The 21584-nt window shown below is 35.5% G+C and overlaps 1 protein-coding gene across 5 annotated transcripts in view; it reads left to right on the top strand.

Moving 5' to 3' along the window:
* The window catches only part of TMTC3 (transmembrane and tetratricopeptide repeat containing 3), a 59784-nt gene that overhangs the window by 17427 nt on the left and 20773 nt on the right, over nucleotides 1–21584 (top strand). For all 5 annotated transcript variants that reach the window (XM_023749775.1, XM_014451478.2, XM_023749774.1 and 2 more), the window contains 6 exons: nucleotides 2904–3122; nucleotides 4960–5059; nucleotides 12396–12511; nucleotides 12914–13086; nucleotides 17777–18029; nucleotides 20802–20950. In XM_023749775.1, the coding sequence (XP_023605543.1) occupies nucleotides 2904–3122; nucleotides 4960–5059; nucleotides 12396–12511; nucleotides 12914–13086; nucleotides 17777–18029; nucleotides 20802–20950 (1010 nt within the window). The remainder of the gene's footprint in view (nucleotides 1–2903; nucleotides 3123–4959; nucleotides 5060–12395; nucleotides 12512–12913; nucleotides 13087–17776; nucleotides 18030–20801; nucleotides 20951–21584) is intronic.

The following is a 21584-nucleotide window of genomic DNA, read 5'->3' on the forward strand; positions in this document are numbered from 1 at the left end:
TCTTCCCGCCTCCACGGCAGCACTAAGGATGTCGGACTGATGGCTTAGGCTTGAGGGCTCCCGGACTGCGAGAGGGCGCAGGGGGTTGAGGGACCAACCCGCCCTCTCAACCCTTTCCCAAGTGCACAAATCTCGTGCACCAGGCCTCTAGTAATAAATAAAATAAGCAGTCTCTATTTTCTTGCAATCTTGCTATTCTTACCCAATTCTAGCCTTTAAAAAATAAGTCTTTTGTTAAGAAGGGAAAACAGTTTATTTCCCCTTGACCTCTATCATTTAATCCCCAGAGACCCTTAGAAGTAGGTGTCCATTTGCCTATCTTATGGCAGTGTCTTTTGTGATTTAATCATGACATTGAGATTTTTAACCTGAAAGTTAGGGGTGGGCAAATTTTTTGACTCGAGGGCCACAATGGGTTCTTAAACTGGACCGGAGGGCTGGAACAAAGGCATGGATGGAGTGTTTATGTGAACTAATATAAATTCAAAGTAAACATCATTACATAAAAGGGTACGGTCTTTTTTTTTTTTAGTTTTATTCATTTCAAACGGGCCGGATCCGGCCCGAGGGTCGTAGTTTGCCCACGGCTGGGTTAGATGATCAGATTAAAGGGCTCATGAAAGTTATACCATGGTATTAATGCTATATTTTATGATTTTCTCAGCTTTGCAGATGAAAATTTGATTTTGCGCGGAGCACCTGTAGGAGAATACCCTAAGAAACAATAAACCCAGAATGTATGAACAAATTAGAATAACAATTTATAGTGAAGAGTGTTGCTTCCTCTTATTTTCTGATAAACATGTTTTCTCCCTGTAGGGAACTGTGCTACTATGGGAAAATTATTCTAACTACTATTTAGTTGTCATAAGGTTTTTTGACAAGCCTGGAATTAGCACTTTCAAAGACCTAATGATTGATGTTATCAAGTAATGGTAACCTGGAAGCTTGCACAGGCACAACCTTTATAATGATATTTGTACCAGTGTAGATCTTAGAGACACATTCTCCTGAGCTACATGAATACTACCACATTAGGGAATCATTAGACTCTCTGGTGCTCTCATTGTTTAGATGAATCTCTTTAGTTAGCCCATTTTTTAAAATACGTAATACTCTGTTGATTGATGTTTTCTTGTATTGCAGCCCTAGCTGCACATAGGATCTGCCTGGGTCACTTTAAAAATATATATTACCAAGGATCTACCCAAAACTATTAATTACAGTTATCTCAGAGTGGGATGCTGGCATCAGTATTTTTTGTCCTGTTTTGTTTGTGTGTTTGCTTTCTTGTTTTTGTGGGGTTGGGGTGGGGGGCAAGAAGGGGCTGTGTAAGTTAGGTGCAGCCATGGTTGAGAACCACTGAGCTGTAAAGCCACACTCTCCTGTCAAGTACCTGTGTTAAGGTAACTTCTGCAGGTATCCTTTCTTACTTTGTTTTGCCATGCATATATGTAGATTTACATTAACTGCTTATTTTTTCATTATATTTGTGCTTATGTTTCTATTGCCAACTAATACATGAGTAATTTATTCTTTAATATAGTTAATATATTAATGATCAGAATTGTCTTGTTTATAATGAAACTAGCTGTTTTACTAGATTTTCAGAGCAAATTTGATATATAAGCTGATGATTATCTACAACAGTGGAGTCTTATTAAGTAGAATGTTAATGATTTCTGTGAATAATTACTTACATTAACAATTAATCTGTTTTTAGTTGTTATTACCTATGGCATATATATAATAGACCTAACAAAGCAGTTATGTATACTGCAATTAAAAATACCCATTCCCTGCCCCTTTCTTGCTTCATCCTTTCAACTGGCAAATATGTTCCAGTGGAGCCACAGTAACATTTCAGGCACTCAGTGTTTCTAGAACCTTTTTCTGCTTTCTGGTACAAATCATGTCAGTTTGATATAGTGCCTTAAAATAAAAGTTGTATACCTGAGCTGAAATAAAAAGGATGTACAGTGGGGCCTTGACTTACGAGTGTCCCGACTAACGAGTTTTTCGAGATACGAGCCATCTCTCGGCTGATTTCTTGCTTTGAGTTGCGAGCTAAAATTCGGGTTACAAGCCAGCTTCAGATACCCCACCGCTAGTTGGCGCAGCGAACGTCACAGTGAACGCCACAACATCAGCCCAGCATCACGTGTCTCACTCGTTCACTTTAAGATTTGACATACGAGTAATTTGAGTTACGAGCTCCATCACGGAACGAATTAAACTCGTAAGTCAAGGCCCCACTGTATAATTATTAGCCTAGCAGGAAAGAACATTCTAGGTAGACATCACGCATGGTGTGTGTAGTCAATACAAACAGATTAAAATGTTCCTAGTTCAAAATGGGCAGTGTTTGTTGCTTGTGCTTCCGTATGTTCTCTAGTAGGTATGAACAGGCTGAAGTCTGTACCTACACACCAAACTATGTAAGGGGTAGGAGAGCAAAGATGCTGAGTGTGCATTCCCTTATATAAAATTACAAGAAATAACTAAGATAATATTTTATATAGTTTTCATCTGTGTGTTTTATTCTTAAATCTGACTTGATTTTGTCTTAGAGCAAAAATATTTCTGGTTAAATGTGACTTCTCATTTATAAAGAAATTTAGTACTTCATATAAAATTGGATGTATTGCTGTTGGAGACTGCCATAGCAAAGGTGTCTATTCTCTTATTCTAAGAAGGTTTTGCTCTTGCATTACTCTCTGTGTAGTATTTGGAGATTTTCGGTGTAATATAATTCAGGTTTATACATTATAGACAATGGGGGAAGAAAAAGGAACATCTGTAATACTTTGAACAATAAAGAATTTTTTTTAAGCAAATGCAGTGATTAGTTTACCCCAAAGAACCAAGGTACTTAGTAATCAGTGATTGTTTTTTCCTTTTAGGAGAGAAGTCACAAGTCTTACCGTCCCTTAACAGTATTGACATTTCGCCTAAATTATCTGTTTAGTGAACTGAAACCAATGTCATATCATCTCCTAAATATGATTTTACATGCTGTGGTCACTATAATATTTCTTAAAGTCTGCAAACTTTTTCTGGACAGCAGAAGTAGTGTGATTGCTTCTTTACTCTTTGCAGTACACCCAATACACACAGAAGCAGTAAGTACACTGTAAATTAATATTTATTTCATTATTTTTTATAAAATCTACACTGTGATTATATGGTATATATTTTTAAGAATAATATTTAACCATGACTTTATTGTAGAATCTTAAATTACTGCAATAAGTCCTAACTCCCCACTGCACAGAATCTAACTTTATACTACATAAAATTTTAAAATTTAAAGCAGTTTTTGAAACATAAACATTTATTATTGAAAAACAAGATCTAATCGTTCAGTCTTAGTAATATAATATGTAAATGAATACAATTTTATTCTTTGCTAAATGTTTTATAAATATAAATGTAAAATATTTTTTTAAATTTGGTATTGTTTTCTTTTTAAAGGACAGAAAATAATAAGGCAAATTTAAATAAGGGATGAAAATATATTAAAATATATGCAAACATGAACAGACATCCTAACAAGGGATGATACTCAGTTTCAAGTTGTCTGTTGCCATGTATTTCAAAACTGTGGGCTGTTTGCTATTGCCAATATGTCCATCAGCCCCTACCTACCAAGACATACTTCAAATGATAAATTTTTTGTTGTTAACCTTAAAACTCCAAAATTGCCTCTCAGCAGAGTAAAGAGGACTCTGTTCAATTGCTTTGTTTTGATTCTAAGCAAAAAATTATGTTTAAATTCTGTGTATGTGTTGCAGGGGACTTGTGTCTCCCACTATCTTGAACTTTTTGGAGTGTAGCAGTTTTCCATACATTTACAAAAATGATAGGTTGTTTTAAATTTTAGAGTGAGTTCAGAATATTTTAAAGGGAGAGAGGCTTGGTGTTTTATATTTAAATTTTTAGAATTTAAAAGGACTTTAAAGTTGATTGTCTTTTTAAACTTTAATTTGCTGGCTTATTGTGAGATATAACTCATTGAATTTATGATACTTTTTTTTAGAACACTTATATTTTAAGAAAATATTTAAGAATTCCTTAAATGTTACCATTGAGGGAAGCTGTGTAAAGGGTACATGGGACCTCTACCTACTATTTTTGTAACTTTCTATGTGTTTATAATTACTTCAAAATATTATCCTATATAATAAAAGGCTAGTATGCTAAGTGTCCTCCAACTGGTAGCTATGATGCACACTGACCATGAGGGGGCAGATGCTCAATGCAGGAGCTGCAGTGAGTTGGCAGTGGCAGTTCTTGGGTGATGCACCCTGAAATCAGAAAGGAGGGAGCCAGTTCCTCGCGGGACCGCACAATTCCACTGTCAGCTATGGGTTATGTTGTTGCTGGGGCACTGTCAGCCCCGAATCTGGTTTACTGAACACTTGGGTTTGTGTTCCACACCCTGTATAACAAAAACTTTGCAGAGTGCCCTCTCACACTCTGGGATCCCTCGGGAGATGTCGGAAAGCCAGTTTCGGCCTGATCCCCAAAGGCCAGGCCGAGGGACTCCACTTGCCAGAGGGACCCCATTCACTCCGCAAATGCCCTTCAAGCCACAGTGTCACCCCAGGTGCTGCTGGCTGGGGAGAGACCACAGGAGGTTGGCTCCAGGATGTGTCCAGCCTGTCTCACCCAGTCCCGCCCTGCTGGCCACCTTCTAACTAATTTCCTTTCAATGTGCACGAATCCATGCACTGGGTCACTAGTTACTGATAAAAGGACTTTGGAGTCACTGATAAATTTATTTTTATGGAAGATATACAAATTCACCACATGAGGGCACTCAAAGAATGTCTAAATGAAATTTTCACTTGAAAAGTTGTGGCAATTTAGTTTCTCGTTAGAGTGCTGTTGCTGTTATGTACCTTTAAGTTTTCAAGATGCTCTTCATTAATATGACCCCCTCCCTTCCCTTTATAGGTAACGGGTGTTGTAGGAAGAGCAGAACTTTTGTCATCTATCTTTTTTCTAGCTGCATTTTTGTCTTATACCAAATCTAAAGGACCGAATAATTCCATAGGTAAATGTCTTAACATTCAATTTTTTTCTGTAACTATAAAACTTGATCAGGTAATTTTTATTTACTTTAGTGCTGCTTGTAAAACATATGCCACACTTAGGGCTTATCATTATATATTATTCTACTTTAGCATTATGGATATATGAAAGTATGCAACATTGTTAATATTAAAGTTTCTTGCATGTAGTTTATATTTTCTCATGACTAACAGATTCTTTATGATCTAATTTTTAAAAATTTATTCTAGAATGTAGAAGTTTTAGGATTATTTTTAGTTCTGTCTGTTTTTTCCTATAAATGATATAAGTGTGTACCAATATTTCAGTTGTCTTTCTGTAAATAAATAAACACCTCTGAAGACTGTAAATTATATTATTAGGCAAAGTTAAAAGCCTATTAGAGTGTAACTTTTATTATGTGTTGATCATAATTCAGCAGTTTATTGAGTCCTTACCATGTGGCCTACTCCTGGAAAATGCTTTGTATGCAGTAGCTCATTAGTGCTGATAATGCCTGGCATTGTCAGAAAACAAGTTCCAAGCAATAAAAGTGACTTTTTATGAGTTTGAACACAGTGGCATGAAAGGGGCCTTAATTATAGGATATTGAGGAGAGGGAAGCAGGGTAACAGGTGGTCGGGGTACATAATGTCCTTAATCTGTATTTGATTGTTCTTAAAGTTTAACACTGAGTTTTTTCCTGTATTCTTAGAGAATTTTCTCACTATAGACCCAAAGTACCTATGATAAGAAGCCTAATATTCTGTGTATAGAAACTAAAACTAAGGTTCAGGAAATAAGTGACTTAGTAGAACAGCTTTTATGTCTTCTCAGATTTGTATAAATGAGTTTGCCTCCACTGCTATGCACAATACCTTCTTAAAACAGTTTGAGTGGCAACATAGCATGGAGATTAAGAGCATGGACTCCAGAGTCTAGTTTCACATTCCAGATCCACCATTTGCTACCTCCATTTACTTCTTTGAGTAAATTACTTAACCTCTCTGTGCTTTGGTTTCTTTGTCTGTAAAGTGTAAATAATAACCTTTCTTACCTGTTGTGAGGGTTAGATTGATGCCAGACAGCATCTGAGGAGGCCAAGGGAGGCCTCAATCCAATACCAAGGTCCAGGATCTTATCACGGCCCAATAAAGGATTTGAGAGTGTGATAGGAAGATTTAGCAAAGCACATTAGATTTATTAAAGTGATAGTACCCACTCAAGTGAGAGTTGGGCAACCTCAGAGAACAAGATGCCCCAGTGGGGGTCTGGAAGGTTTTTATTAAATGAGGGCAAGGTGGGCATAGGGTGGCTTGATTTCTGGCACTGGTGGGGTGCCTGCCGAAATGGCTCATCTTCATCCCTCTTCTCCAGGTAGCAATTTCTTTTTTTGGTCCTCCTAATACTGTCATGGCAATTCGGGGGGTAAGGGGAGAGGGCCCCAAAACGGTAATGCAGATTTATGATAAAGATATTACAATGGCCCTATTGGTCACTTTTAGGTCAATAGGCTGCCAAATTTCGGTAAGACCAGTTTTGTTTGTCTTAATTACAGGATATTGAGGAGAGGGAAGCAGGGTAACAGGTGGTCAGTGAAGATTACATCTATGATATTCCAGCCAAGATGGAAAAGGGCGGGGGGGCAGAGCTTGAGGCCTCTGTTCCTTGTTCTCACTTCCCTGCCTCAGGATGAGTTAAACGTGTAAGGCATTTAGTACATGGCTCATAGTAAGCAGTGTACCTGTTTTCCCTATTGGCCTTCATGCAGTCAGAGGTAGTACAGTAACTAATATAGAATTTCCTAAGTAAAGCATGAACAATAAACTTAGAAAATACTGTGACCTACAAGACCACAATCAGGCTCCTGCCTACCTCTTTAACCCTATTTCCTTGCCATTTTGCCCTGCCTACCTTCACTATTACCAAAGAGACCTTTCTCTTCCTCACATAGGTGAAGCACCTGTGTATACTTGCTATTATTCCCTCTTTTTTGAATTTTCGTCCCTTAGATCTTCACATAATTGTCTTATTTAAATTTTTCTTTATATCATCAGGCCTCAGCTCAGCTGTTTCTCTCTTAGGGAAACCTTTCCTAGTCTAACTAAAATAAACTTTCACTTTCAGTCAAACCTCCTTTGTTTCTCAAACATCTCCCATCTTGAACAGTTCGATCTCAACCGGCAAATCTTGCATGCTGATACCTGTATGATCAGTCACGAGTCTCTCAGGCAACAAAGGAGAGAATGCGAGAGTATCAGTCAATTTACCACTATTAACATCTCAGGATATTGTGCTGTGAATATTTTCTTTCTTTTTTTTTTTTTTTTTTTTTTTTTTTGCTTTTGTTGCTACTTATAAAATTTTCATTTTTTACTGTACATTTCATTTCCTTTTTGTTAAATTATCATATCCTTTTTGTTTTTTAAGTGTTTACTTGTAGATTAAACAGTAAATTAGACATCTATGATATATAAGAAAGGTTAAAATGGAATCATTTGGGGGTCTGGATCAGATTAATTCAATTTACATGATTTCTAATGGGAAAAAATGCTTTGGTTTTTGAACAGCCTTCCAGAATTAAGTTTGAGAACCAAGGTTCCACTGTATTATATTTTGTATTCCTCATAATTTTACTTGGTTCTTTTTAATGATTTCCTATCCTGCATAACTCCTGTATCTTCCCTTGTTTCCTTTAGAATTACTTACTTTAAATTCTTGGTCTATCTTTTCAAGTAATTCTGCTTTAGTAGTATATGTTATTATGTTTGTTATCTCTCTTTTACGACTGTTGTATCCTCCAGATATCTACTTATTTTGCCTTGTGAGCTCAAGCCACATGATGTCCTAAAGTTACTGATCACTGTGTCTGTTAAGGAGAAAGGGTCACTCTTTCCATCCTGTCATTCATGAAAACCCAGGGTGGAGAGCTTCAGGTTCCCCAGGGTCTTTGTTGCTCTCTATTGTTGTTACCATTCTACCAAATGCCTCCTCGGTCTCTTAAAAAGAATCAGCATTGAGAGGAGGCCAGTCTACCCTTCTTCTGCATTTAGATGTGAGATGTGTGGAAGTGACTGCTTAGGGGTGGTTGGTCAACTTATACCTTTTTTTTTTTTTTACAACCGTGCTTCCCCTACTTTTCATTTAATATTATAAAATAAATAAATAAAAACATAAAGGACAAGATAAAATACACCTGTATCTCCATACTATTATTTTACAACACTTCCTATATCTTTACTGAAACCATTTAGTCATGACCTACAGACATGGTTCAGTCAGCAATCTTTAATTCCATTCTTCACTGCAGTCACAGCAGAGGTTGAAGCAAATTAGCTCAATATGTATTAAAAATTGAGTCATTTTATGCCAGTATATCTCCAATTCTACTTTTTTCCACTTCTATGACTCAGTACCTAGAATGGAAGCAATTAATGAAACTGCTATGAATTTTAGCAAGAAATATTTCCTTCTGATAATTTTGATAAGTCAAATTGATCTTGAGTTTAAGCATTTATTCAAGAGAGGAATGGGAAATTTAATCTGCCCCATTAACATTTGTCTTTTTTAGCCACGAGGGCAGAATTTGATTTCTTGGGGCCAAAGTGTGTGAGGGTCCCCTCCAGTTGTGAGTTTAATACTTACTGATAATATTCCCCTTATTCCAGCTGATGTTCCCTTCAGATCTGTTGCTGTTGCACATTTGGTTTATCAAACTGTTTGACAAATTTCAGAATGCTAAGACCCTCCCAGTACCACAAAGACACTTTGAGATCCTGCCAGTTAATCAGAGAACAGCTGACAACCAGGGAACAGTCCTATAAGGTTCTGGAGTATTTACTGGAAATTTCCTTTTGGTCTCAGAAAATATCAAACTATCTTATAGACTTGACCTCCTTCCTCTTCCTCCCTTCTTCCACCTCTTCTTCATTTTTATCCTCCACCCAGCCTCCCTCTCCTTCCATCTCCCAAACTTACACCTTTTAAAATAAAATCTACCCTCTAACCCAGCAAGACTTCTGAAATGCTCTGATTTAATCCTGGGGATGCCCACAATCTGCAGATTTCTACAGTAAAAGAGCACAGAAGGATCTACCCAAGACAGTCAGGATTGGCTACAGCAGAAGTTATTAAAGGTGTTTTTTTCCTCTTGTGCTTTAGATTCAGTCCCTCATAGCACCCCACAGACATGTTAGGGAGAACCTTCAGTCCCCAGGAGTTAGTTTTTTTAGGGTTGTTTGTTTTGTTTTTGCTTTTAAATAGCTTAGAAGCCTTAGCTCCTCTCACTTAATTTTTTTCTAGGGTTTTTGCAGAAGAGGCCAACAGGTCAACAGGTTATGCTAGTTTATCACTTGACCAAAACAAAAATCAAATTATGTTGCTTTTTATCCCTTTATCCCGCACTACTCATAAGGGTCATTTCTAACCTGAAAATACATATTTTTCTTTTACTACTTCATTGCTTGTTCTCTCAGAGTAAAATGTAGCATTTATTAAGGTAGATATCTTTATCTCATTTTCTATCTCCATTTCCTAGAGTGGTTCCTGGTACACAGTAGGTATTCAGTATATACAGGTATTTACTGAGGAAATGGTCAAGTGAATAAGTATATTGTATAGTTTTAATATGTTTTTTATTGATTTTAGAGAGAGAGAGGGAGAAACATCAATGATGAGAGAAACATCAACATTGATCTGCTGCCTCCTGCACGCCCCTTGCTGGGGATTGAGCCCACAGCCCGAGCATGTGCCCTGACCAGAATTGAACCAGTGCCTTGGTGCCTGGGTCGATGTTCAATCATTGAGTCACACTGGCTGGCCTAAATATATTGTATTTTAAAATCTAATGGATAAGATGCTAAAACCTGCGTGGACCTCTCTCTGTCCTTTTAAACCCTGTGATACTTCTCACTCCACGTTACATAATTTTACATGTGAGACTATAGAGTTGTGTCATCACCTTTGTGTCCTCCATTCTATCTAATGTATGTTTTCCTATGCAAAGATTTTCATTTCTAAGTTATTTGCACCCCACACCCTTTTTATAAGCATGATCCATCCCAAGGCCTTTGCACTTGCTTTTCCATTACTTTAAGTTTCTGCTTAGTCACCAGTAGCACTACTCATCTTCCCCACTCCTTTTTTTTCCCTTCACCTTCTATTTTTCTCTATAACACTCTGGTCATCAGTCAGCATTTGACAAAATATGTCTTTACTTGTTTGATTTGTTTGTTTGATTGTTATCATGCTCCCTCACAAAATGAATAGATACTTAAAATAACTAGTTGAATACATGACAGCTGAAAGTGTATATCTCTACATATTTGATAACTTACAATTCTTTCTTTTAATGTGTTGTTAACTTACTTAGTAGAGGTACTTGTTTTGGACAGAATCATACATGGTAATTTTGGCTACAGATACCTGGCTGTAAAATTCAAAATGTATCTGTTCATACAGCAATTTAGTCACCGAAGGTTAAAGAACTGAAGTAACTGGTTTTAGTAAAGCTTTTGCCTGTTTTAGAGCTATTAGTTGCTAAGAGCAAATCCAACATTGTGGAAGACAACTGTTTGCTTTCTCTTCCTTGGAGTGGAAATACAAATTAGTAAAAAGTTCTGAATTTAATATTAAAAGAAGCAAGTTAAAGTCATTGGCTCCTTGTTGTGCATTACCTTTTAAAAACTCCAAAATTCTTCCTCAGCTTAAAAATGGGTACAATTACGTCTGCCTTCTTCTGATTTTTGAGACCCAATGAAATACTATATGCTAAACTGGTCTTATAAACTGCTTAATATGTTTTTAAAATATCTGTTTTCAAGGCCATAATTTTCCAGTAATTTTTTATATGTATATGCATCCGGTCATACTATTCTTTATTCCATTCTTTCCTTACTCCTTTATTCATACATACCCGTTTCCCAATTTTTCCATGTCTTATATATTCTTCACAGTCCAAATTTAGGTTCAGCTTGTTTTGTAAATAATTATCTACTGATTTTTTTTCCTTTATGAATTTCTTGTTGAATTTAGCATGATATTTCAGTCCTTGGTATAATTTGTTTACCAATATTTTTTTTTAATATTTTTATTGATTTCAGAAAGGAAGGGAGAGGAAAAGAGAGAAACATCAATGATGAGAGAATCATTGATTGGCTGTCTTTTGCACACCCCCTACTGGGGGCCGAGCCCGCAACCCAGGCATGTGCCCTTGACTGGAATTGAAGCCGGGACCCAACGCTCTATCCACTGAACCAAACCAGCTGGGGGTGTTTACCAATATTGATGGTTTTGGCCTGTATTGTAAAGTATTCTGACAATTTTTTCAAGGAACAAATACTATTATACTTAGTATCCCCAACAGTGTTTTGTTTTTTTTAAGTTGTTTTTACTTTCAGTAATTTTAATCTATAGAATATACATTAAAATTAAAAACAATTTCAAAAATAGATGAATTTCTATATTAAGCCTAAGTCTAAAGAAAATATATTAGATACATGAGTTGTGTTCTTACTTCCTCCTGGTTATAAGTCATTTATTTGAGTTTTTGCTTTGATTAGTATTTTTAATGAGGAAAAAATGAGGTCACACATCATACTACCACTTTTTTTTAACTGGAAAAAATGAAAGTCATATTTCCAGTAAGAAAACTGAAGCTCAGAACAGTTGCCCAGTGTCACAAAGCAAGTTATTAGTAGATCCAGAATTACTCTCACAAGTCATTGTTCTTTAAATTATTACTGAGTAGTAAACATTTACTTAAACTTGATGTCGATTTTTCATTTAAATAGAACTTGTGAATATTTTATTGTGAATTTTTAAAAGAACAGTATTGATTTATATTTTTACTATTAACGTGTTTCAGTTTTTCTAGTCTTTTTAGTAAGAATGGTATTCTCCCTTTCCTAGTAGTTTTTAGTTTCAGGTTTTTAGTAAGTGAAGTATGTTTATATCTGTGTGTTAACTTTAGGTATTTATCTTTATTTGAAATTGATCATTAATCATGACATTCAAGCTTGTAAGTTTCTCTTCTCCAAATTGGCCACCCTACATTTGTTTTAAAAGTTAGTATTTGGTTAGATAATCTTTATCTCCACAAAAACATTTTAGTTTAAATTATATAACTTGATGTTTTATTTTTAATGTTCAAAGCATAAATTACTTATACTGGTACATTTTAAAATATAAAGTGTAAGTCATTGGGAAATAGCACAAATGTGAATATAGAATCACAAGTAAAGTTTTTGAATAATGTCTAATAGTTGTCTAACTTTAAATATCCTTTTGTGATATTATAAAATTTTTGTGTCGTTTTATATTTTTCTGTTCTTAAATTGCAGTATGGACTCCAATTGCATTGACAGTGTTTTTAGTGGCTGTTGCAACATTGTGTAAAGAACAAGGAATAACAGTTGTGGGAATTTGCTGTGTGTATGAAGTATTTATTGCTCAGGGGGTAAGGAGAAATATAAATTTTCTTGATGCTCTCTTTTATCCCATTTGGATCTGATTATAATAAACTTACTTTCTAAATGTATTATTATGCAAATAAATCTGTTGACCAATAATAATAATACCAAATTTTTTCAAGAAACAAGCATGTTTTCCCTCACACCACTGAAAATTATTAACATTTTAGCACCTTCAGCTTTTTAAAGGCTGCTTTTTAAGTTTAAATAATGGAATTGTAGGCAATTTGGAATACTTTACAATAATACTTTACAGTTCCACAAATTGTTCCATATCGATTTTATAATTACAGTCAGTTTCTATTTAATCTTGCATTTAGAAAGTACTACATTGTTGAAAACATTGTTGTACATGGTTATTTATTTAAAACATTTTTTTTCTTTTCCAGTATACTTTACCATTATTATGTACTACTGCTGGACAGTTTCTCCGTGGCAAGAGTAGTATTCCATTTTCTATGCTGCAGACATTAGTAAAACTCATTGTTTTGATGTTCAGTACATTATTACTGGTTGTGATTAGAGTCCAGATTATTCAGTCTCAACTTCCAGTGTTCACCAGGTATGAATTTCTGTGTCGTTGTTATTGTTTTTCCATCCTTTTAAAATTAACTTTGGATTTTAAGTGATTGCAAATATTCCAGAAAGTCTTCAGGGTTGTTTTTTTTTTTTCTCATTGCACCTTTTTTGTTTTATAAATCTTTTGTTTTTTAATTTTATAAACCTTTATTGTTGAAAGTATTACGTATGTCCCCTTTTGCCCCCATTGGCCCCCTCCAGCCTGCCCTCGCCCTCCACCCCAGGCCTTCACCACACAAGTCTTCAGTTTACATTGAGGTTTTTAACAGCTTTCTTAAGTTGTAATTAATTTTTTAAACCTGCATATATTTAAGATGTACAAATTAATAAATTTTGAGATACGTATACACTAATGAAACCAACACAGTCAAGATACAATGACCCTCAAATTGGTTAAGTATGAAGTCTTCTGTATTCTTAATGATTTTTGTCTACTTGTTCTATTAATTATTGAGAGAAGGATGTTAAAAATCTCAGACTATAATTGTAGGTTTGTCTGTTTTCCCTTTCAGTTTAATCTTTGTGTGTGTGTGTGTGTGTGTTTAAAAGCTCTATTAATGTGCATAAATATTTTGGGTTGTAATTTTCTTTTAGTGAATTGATCCCTTTATAATTATTAAATGAGCTTCTTTTAGTCACATAGTTTAACTTTTTCCATCCTGTTACTTTTTAATCCATCTATATTTTTATATTTAAAGTAGATTTCTTGTAGTCTGCATAGAGTTGGGTCTTTCTTTTTTGTTTGGTCAGATTATCTGTCTTTTAAATGAAGTTTTTCAGTTACTTACCTTTAATATGATTATTGATATAATTTGATGTAAATCTACCATCTTGCTCAAGTAGATCTTCTACTTGAGCCTTTTTTGTGTGTCCCATGTCTCTACATGTTTAATGTTCCTGTCCACTAATTTTATCATGTGTCATTTCTTATTCAATTTAGATTAAATGATTTTTCTCCTCATAGATTATATTTTTCAACTTCTTCACGTGCCTGGTAATTTTTTTAATAGATACCATATGTGAAATTTACCTTAATGTTTTTCTATAAATAGCATATACCTTGTTTTATATATATAAAAAGTTTCATCTTCTGGCCTTGCTTTTTTTAAAAAATTGATTTTAGAGAGGAAGGTAGAAGAAGAGAGAAACATCAATGATTGAGAGAGAATCATTGATTGGCTGCCTCCTGCACACCCGACACTGGGGATTAAGCCCACACCCCAAACTGGGGATCAAGCCCACAACCTAGATCAAGCCAAGTCCCAGTCCGTAGGCTGATGCTCTATCCACTGAGACAAACCGTCTAGGGCTGCTCTTTATTTTTTTTTTAAAGGAATAGATGCAGACGTTTTTTAAAATATATTTTTGATTTCAGAGAAGAAGGGAAAGGGAAAGAGAGATAGAAACATCAAGGATGAGAGAGAAACATTGATCAACTGCCTCCTGCATGCCCCACACTGGGGATCAAGCCCGCAACCTGGGCATGTGTTCTTGACCAGAATCAAACCCAGGCCCCTTCAGTCCATAGGCCAATGCTCTGTCCAATGAGTCAGACCAGCCAGGGCTAACCTTGCTTTTTTAAGCTTTGTTTCGTGAGATAACTAGCGTTTCCTTAGGGCTAATATTGCTCCACTTCTGACAAATGACCCTCTGACTACCATATGGACTGTGAATTGTAAGGATTTCCACTCTGGCTGCTGCTGAGAAACTGTTCCCAACTCTGTATGATATTTGGGGATTTTTCTGTCATCCTTTCAGGAGTTACTGTCCTATTTGTATTCGTTTTCCTAGAGCTGCTATAACAAATTACCAGAAATTGGGTGGTTTAAAGCATCAGAAATTATTCTCGCCATGCTGGAGGCCAGAAATCCAAAATCAGGGTATCGGGCCAGAGTGATTTCCTTCTGAGGTCTCTGAGGAAGAATCTGTTCCATTCCTCTTTGCAAGCTTCTGGTGGTTGTTGACAATCTTTGGCATTCCTTGGCATGTTGCTGCATCACTTCAATCTTCTTTACCTGTGTGTTTCTCTGTATTCTCTGCTTCTTGTATAACAATAGCAGTCACTGGATTCATCGTCCAGCCTAATCGAGTATTACCTCATATTAACTAAAAACCCTATTTCCAAATTAAATCACATTCTGGGGTGCTGGGTAGTCATGAATTTGTGAGAGACACGATTCAACCCACGACACTAACCTTGAGTATTTCTTCAAGTTCTCATCAGTATTGAAAACTGGAGAGAGACCCTTTATAGATCTCCTGAGTCTTCTTTCTCAGCACATTTATTCTTGATGATATTCTGCTCACTAACTCTCGATCTCCGGACTCTGCCTGGGTTCTCCCTCACAGCTCCACAGACTAAAAACTCTATCCAGGTACTAAACTCTCCCGGTAAGGCTGTTTTTTTCTCCCAGATATTACTGTCCTTCTTGACTTGATATTCAGTGTGTTTAAAAAAGAAAAGCTTTATAGCCCTAGCAAGTTTGGCTCAGTGGATAGAGCATCGGCCTATGGAACAAAGGGTCCCGCTTGGATTCTGGTCAAGGGCACGTACTTGGTTGCAGGCTCTCCCCAGCCCGGGCCCTTGGTCAGGGCTTGTGCAGGAGGCAACCAATCGATGTGTTTCTCTCACATCCATGTTTCTCTCTGTCTTGCCCTCTCTCTTCCATTCTCCCTAAAAGTCAATGGAAAAATATCCTCAGGTGAGGATTAAAAAAAAAAGGCTTTATATGTTTTGTCCAGTTTTTCAGTTGTTGAAGGCTACAAGCAAAATTTGCACTGAATTTTAATAATCTACATGTCATTTTTTACTGTTGTAACATTTAACATTTTTTTCCATTTCACCTTACTTGGCTAAAATTTAAATGAATTTTATTTATGTGGCTGACATTATAAGCAAGAACTTTTTATTTATTTATTTTAACAAAAGGCCAAAATAGTGTTCTTGTTGCTATCCATGTTAAAGTGCATTGCTTTTCAGAATAAATTTTACTCAGATAATTCTCTTATGTCCAGCACTATCTTTTTCATTAAAGGGTAATTATTTTTTAACTTCTTGAATATTTACCTTCAGGTCTAGCCATGCAAAAGAGAACAACTCATTTAAGTATTAAAGTATGGGAAATAGATTGAATTGTAGATAGATAGTTTATGTTTTCTTCTTCACCCCTTAGTTTCAATGCTTTTATTCCATTTATCATTTATTTTAGAAAATTTGATATCTTGTTTCTAACTCTACAGTATGAAAATGTCTGAATGTATTTGTTTTGTGTGTGTATATATGTGTGGCTGAGTGTATGGGGTATGTTAAATATAAGTATATATTTGTGTGTGTATATGTAAATGTTATTCTGCTATTTTACCCTATGAAGTTGATTATAATATGATTTAATTTGCTTTGATATACTCTCTTTCTCTACAGTTCAATTATTAAATCAGCTATCCTAAATAAGTTGTTCGTTATAATAAATGAACTCTGAATAGTGGATTACAGGAAAAAAACACAGTTTTGTATTCAGTTCTGTTGGTTATTTAAGAATTCAAGCCCTAATTCTCAAGATTTATTACTTTTCATATATTTAGATATTAAAATATTTTTTTAATTTAAATGATAAATTTAAATTTTTAAAAAAATTATTTGTTTAAATATTATCTACTTTTCTCAGTCATTTGAAATTTTTAAGAAGACCAAGTCAAACAAATGGTAGAGGTTGATTTTTCATTAACTTACTCATTTTAAAATGAGAAATTATTTTTTAACAGGACTATATATATTAATAAAGTCAATAAAATTTAGAATATAGCATAAATAAAAGGAAGTCATTATTTGACTTGGTTTTCAAGAAGTAGACTATCTTAATAAAATGTACATTAAATATATCATGGCCTGGGGAAATATAAACTAGGACATAAGCTTATATTAATATACTAGAGGCCTAATGCACGATATTCATGCAAGAGTAGGCCTTCCCCCAGCTGCCGGCACCCAGCTTCCCTCTGGCACCCGTGACCCGGGCTTCCCTGGCAGCCCGACTTCATCCGGAACGTCATCTAGAAGGACGTCTGGTATAATTAGTATATTATGCTTTTATTATTATAGATACTAGGAGAAAAAGTAGAACACAAATAAAATGTTACATAGTCCTATATAGTTAGTACTCTGTGCTGAAAATTTGGTTTTTAGCTTTATAGAAGTCTAAACATACACGAAAAGCTCATAAGTGATATAGTTTCCTCTGCCTATGACAAGAGAAAAACATAGTAATTTTTTCTAGGAGCATAATTTTTTAGCATTTAGTGCTGAAAGAAACTTTCCAGGAGCATTCATACATCACATGCAATAATGAATCTGACCCAACTTTTCTTACTATTTTTAATCAGAAGGTCATAATTTAATGAAAGTGCTTCTATAGTATCATAATATTGTAGTATGCATTTCTGAATGAATTATTCTAATAAAAAAACTAGAAATAGATAACCTTCTTGCCCTTTAATCACATTCCATAAAGATTAGACACTTTAAGTTCTGGCAGAAATCTGAGGTATTCATAAAAAATACTTATGTCTTCTGTTTTATTGCTTTTATTATTTAGTGCTTTAGTTATATATTAATTTTATGTTTAGAAAGTGTTTTAGTTTGAATAACTTTTTTGTTGTTGTTGTTCTTTATACAGGTTTGATAACCCAGCTGCTGTAAGCCCAACTCCTACGAGGCAGCTAACTTTCAACTACCTCCTTCCTGTCAATGCTTGGCTTCTATTAAATCCTTCAGAGCTCTGCTGTGACTGGACCATGGGAACAATACCACTTATAGAGTCATTTCTAGATATTCGAAATGTTGCCACATTTACTTTCTTTTGTCTTTTGGGAGCTTTGGGAGTATTCAGTCTCAGATATCCCAGTGATTCCTCCAAAACTGTTTTAATGGTAAGGAACGTTCTTCATTTTTTTAATTTGTGAACTTATTTTGGGTTATCCTAAAATTATATATCAGAATTTGATATGCAGGCATAATTTGACATGTATTCAGAATGTAAAAAAAATATATATTAATTTTCCTAATTTGGTAGGAACTCTGAAATCATGAGGCATCTCTTTTGGTATCATTTTCTTAAATTTTTTACCTTTTTACACAACTAGATTATACACTTTTTGAAGAAATAGATCATATTGTATGCTTCTTTGTTTTTTTGGCACAGAGAAGAGTGTCATCTAAGATGTGCAGCTAGAAACATATAGCACTTTAATTCTCATTAGCAAGATTATCATTACTCCCTAAGGTATTTCTTACTCTGTTCAGAGAACTCTGGAAGTCTTTTTGTTGTTTTTCTGAAGTCCAGTTCTTTGTAAATTTCTTATTCTGCCCTCACTTCATATATATATAATTGATTTTAGAGAGGAAGGGAGAGGGAGAGAGAGAGATAGAAACATCAATGATGAGAGAGAATCATTGATTGGCTGCCTTCTGCACATCCCCTACTGGGGATCAAGCCTGCAACCCAGGCATCTGCCCTTCACTGGAATTGAACCCGGGACCTTCAGTCCCCAGGCCAACACTCTATCCAGTGAGCCTAGCCAGCTAGGGCTATTCTGCCCTCACTTCTTACTCATAATAGTTCTAATTCCCTTCTTTCAAATTACTGAAGATGATAATAGTCTTTAATTCTTTCATGAGCATTTACTCAAAACTGTTTTTAATAATTTGCAACTATATCTTTTCAATCTGCAGCCACTAGATTTATTGAATAAATAAAAATTTTTTGTTCCAACCTATATACCAGGCAGCATTTGGACACTAATGATATGATAATAAAAAGAAATAGAGAGACCTCATTTCCAGAGAAATTTTATTCTAGAAAAATTTAAAGCCAATTTCTGAGATAAAGAGAAGATTGATAGAATATAGGGTTTAGGGGAAATATTAAATTTACTATTATCTTCGAACCTATTGAGTTTAGGTACCCTTGAAACATCCTAGTGTAGTGAAGATTTTGAATATCACTTTGTACCTAGAGCTCAGAGAAACCTAAGCTACTGATAAAAATTTGATCAGTTGGCATAGAGATAGAAATTGAAACCAGAATGTGGATAAAAAGGCCTGTAGAGAGGTTATTGAGCAGCCTTTCTCAACTGGGGTTTTTTCACATTTCTAAAAGATGATAACTAGCTAGTAGATTCTAGATTCATAGAATGGTTCATTCATACTTACAATGAATGCCTTAGAGCAGCGGTTCTCAACCTGTGGGTCGCAACCCCTTTGGTGGTGGAACGACCCTTTCACAGGGGTCACCTAAGACTGCATATCAGATATTTACATTATGATTCATAACAGTAGCAACATTACAGTTATGAAGTAGCAACGAAAATAATTTTATGGTTGGGTCACAACATGAGGAACTGTATTTAAAGGGCCAGAAGGTTGAGAACCACTGCCTTAGAGTATTTGGTCACAATTCTCTCTCAGAAAATAGCTGAAGGGCCTGAATAAAGTGAAAGAGAAGAAGCCTACTACTAGGTCCTGAAAAATTTCCATCATTTAGAATTGCAGAGGACAACAAACCTAAATAGTAGCTAGACCAAATAAATGGACAGAAGAGTAGGAAAGTTTCAAGAAAGACAGAATGCCGAACACTAACAGTGCTGTCAGGTAGAAAAGTTGGAGTTGGCCTCTTTTAGGTGTGTTAGTTACTTTAGTGAAATTTATTTCTGTGGAGTGATTTGATGAGGAGATGAGGAAGTGAAGATTGCTAGTGTAGATAATCTGTTGGGGTCATTTAATTTAACCGAATATTTCAGAGGATAAAACAAGCTTGGAATTATTGCCTGCCTAAGTAAGAAAAGACTGCCAGTCAGGCAGTGGCTTCAAGCATAGTATTTCTTAAAAGTCTTAGGAAAAAAAGACTAAAAGACTATTGTTTTAAAGGGATATTGTTTATTCTTAAACATATACTAAGCTTATGTTACATGTATGTGACTCATCAGAATATAATGCAAAGTAATGCTGAGGTATAAAAGTAATAGTCTGCTGTCTTGTCTGAAACACACCTTATTAATTTCCAAGATGATGTGGTTACTTATAATCTAAAATAATAAAAGCCTAAGCAACTATCGCAACCGAACGGACGACCGAACAGGCTGTGTGGGCGACTAGGCCGGCAGGGGGGTTAGTGAGGGACAACGAAATGACTGAACAAGCAGGCTGCGTGGGGCAACCAGGACACGGCAGGGGGGTTAGTGAGGGCCGACCAAACAACTGAGCAGCAGGCTGCATGGGGTGGCCAGGCCAGCAGGAGTGCAGTTGGGGGCGACTAGGCCGGCAGGGGGAGGGGGCAGTTAGGGGCGATCAGGCAGGCAGGCAGGCAGGTGAGCAGTTAGGAGCCAGTGGTCCCGCATTGTGAGAAGGATGTCCAACTGCTGGTCCTGAGGACATAAACCGGCAGTTGGACATCACCCGAGGGGTCCTGGGTTGGAGAGGGTGCAGGCTGGGCTGAGGGGGAAGTCCCGTGTCCCCCCCCCCCCCCGCCACTGCACAAATTTTGTGCACCTGGCCTCTAGTAGTAACATAAAAACTGGCTTTTAAAAATAGTTCTTTTTTTTGACCACCAGTACATTTCCAAATTAAATGACAAAATATTTGGATTTGACTCTTGAATGTTCATATATGTTTAGTTTAATAAAATATCTTCTTTTTCTTTGTAGGCGCTTTGTTTAATGGCATTACCATTTATTCCTGCATCGAACCTTTTTTTTCCAGTTGGATTTGTTGTTGCTGAACGAGTATTATATGTTCCTAGCATGGGATTCTGTATTTTGGTAGCCCATGGATGGCACAAAATATCAAACAAAAGGTGAATTTAAATATTAATTTATTTCATGCAACTAACTATAAAAGCAAATGTGATACATTTAAGTATTTAAGTTTATTTTAATTCAGTTTTATAAGTCATACTTTTATACATCTCTATTTTTTATCTTGATAGTCTCATTTTTCTGTAATTCAAGTTAGGAAAGCTCCATAGCACCTACTGCATCTTATGTTCTCCATATTGATATAATTTTATTTTGCAGGCTGAGACATAAACTTTGAGTCAGACCCAAATGAAAACAAGGATATTATTGAAACTAAAGTTAAAAATGACCATTGCCACTTTATATGCAATGAACTAAAATATAATCTTCTTACTTAAGTGAGTCATATATAAAATGTGCAGTTATATATAAAAAGTAGGTTTACAATTGTTCACATGGAAAATAATATAACAATAAATAATACTGGAATAAACTCTGTTTTGTGTACTCACAACTGTGAGTACTATAATTTCATGCTGTCATTACTATCTTCATAACCACCATGTCGTAATTGCCTTAAACTAACAGTTAAGGAACAGAATAGTTAACTGTATGTATACAAGAAATGGGCACTGTCTCTTCTTTCTCACCTCCAGTCACCATTCAGCACATAGAATTCTGACTTCTCTCTGT

The sequence above is a fragment of the Myotis lucifugus genome, unplaced genomic scaffold (assembly GCF_000147115.1).
Source record: "Myotis lucifugus unplaced genomic scaffold, Myoluc2.0 scaffold_9, whole genome shotgun sequence".
Lineage (NCBI taxonomy): Eukaryota > Metazoa > Chordata > Mammalia > Chiroptera > Vespertilionidae > Myotis > Myotis lucifugus.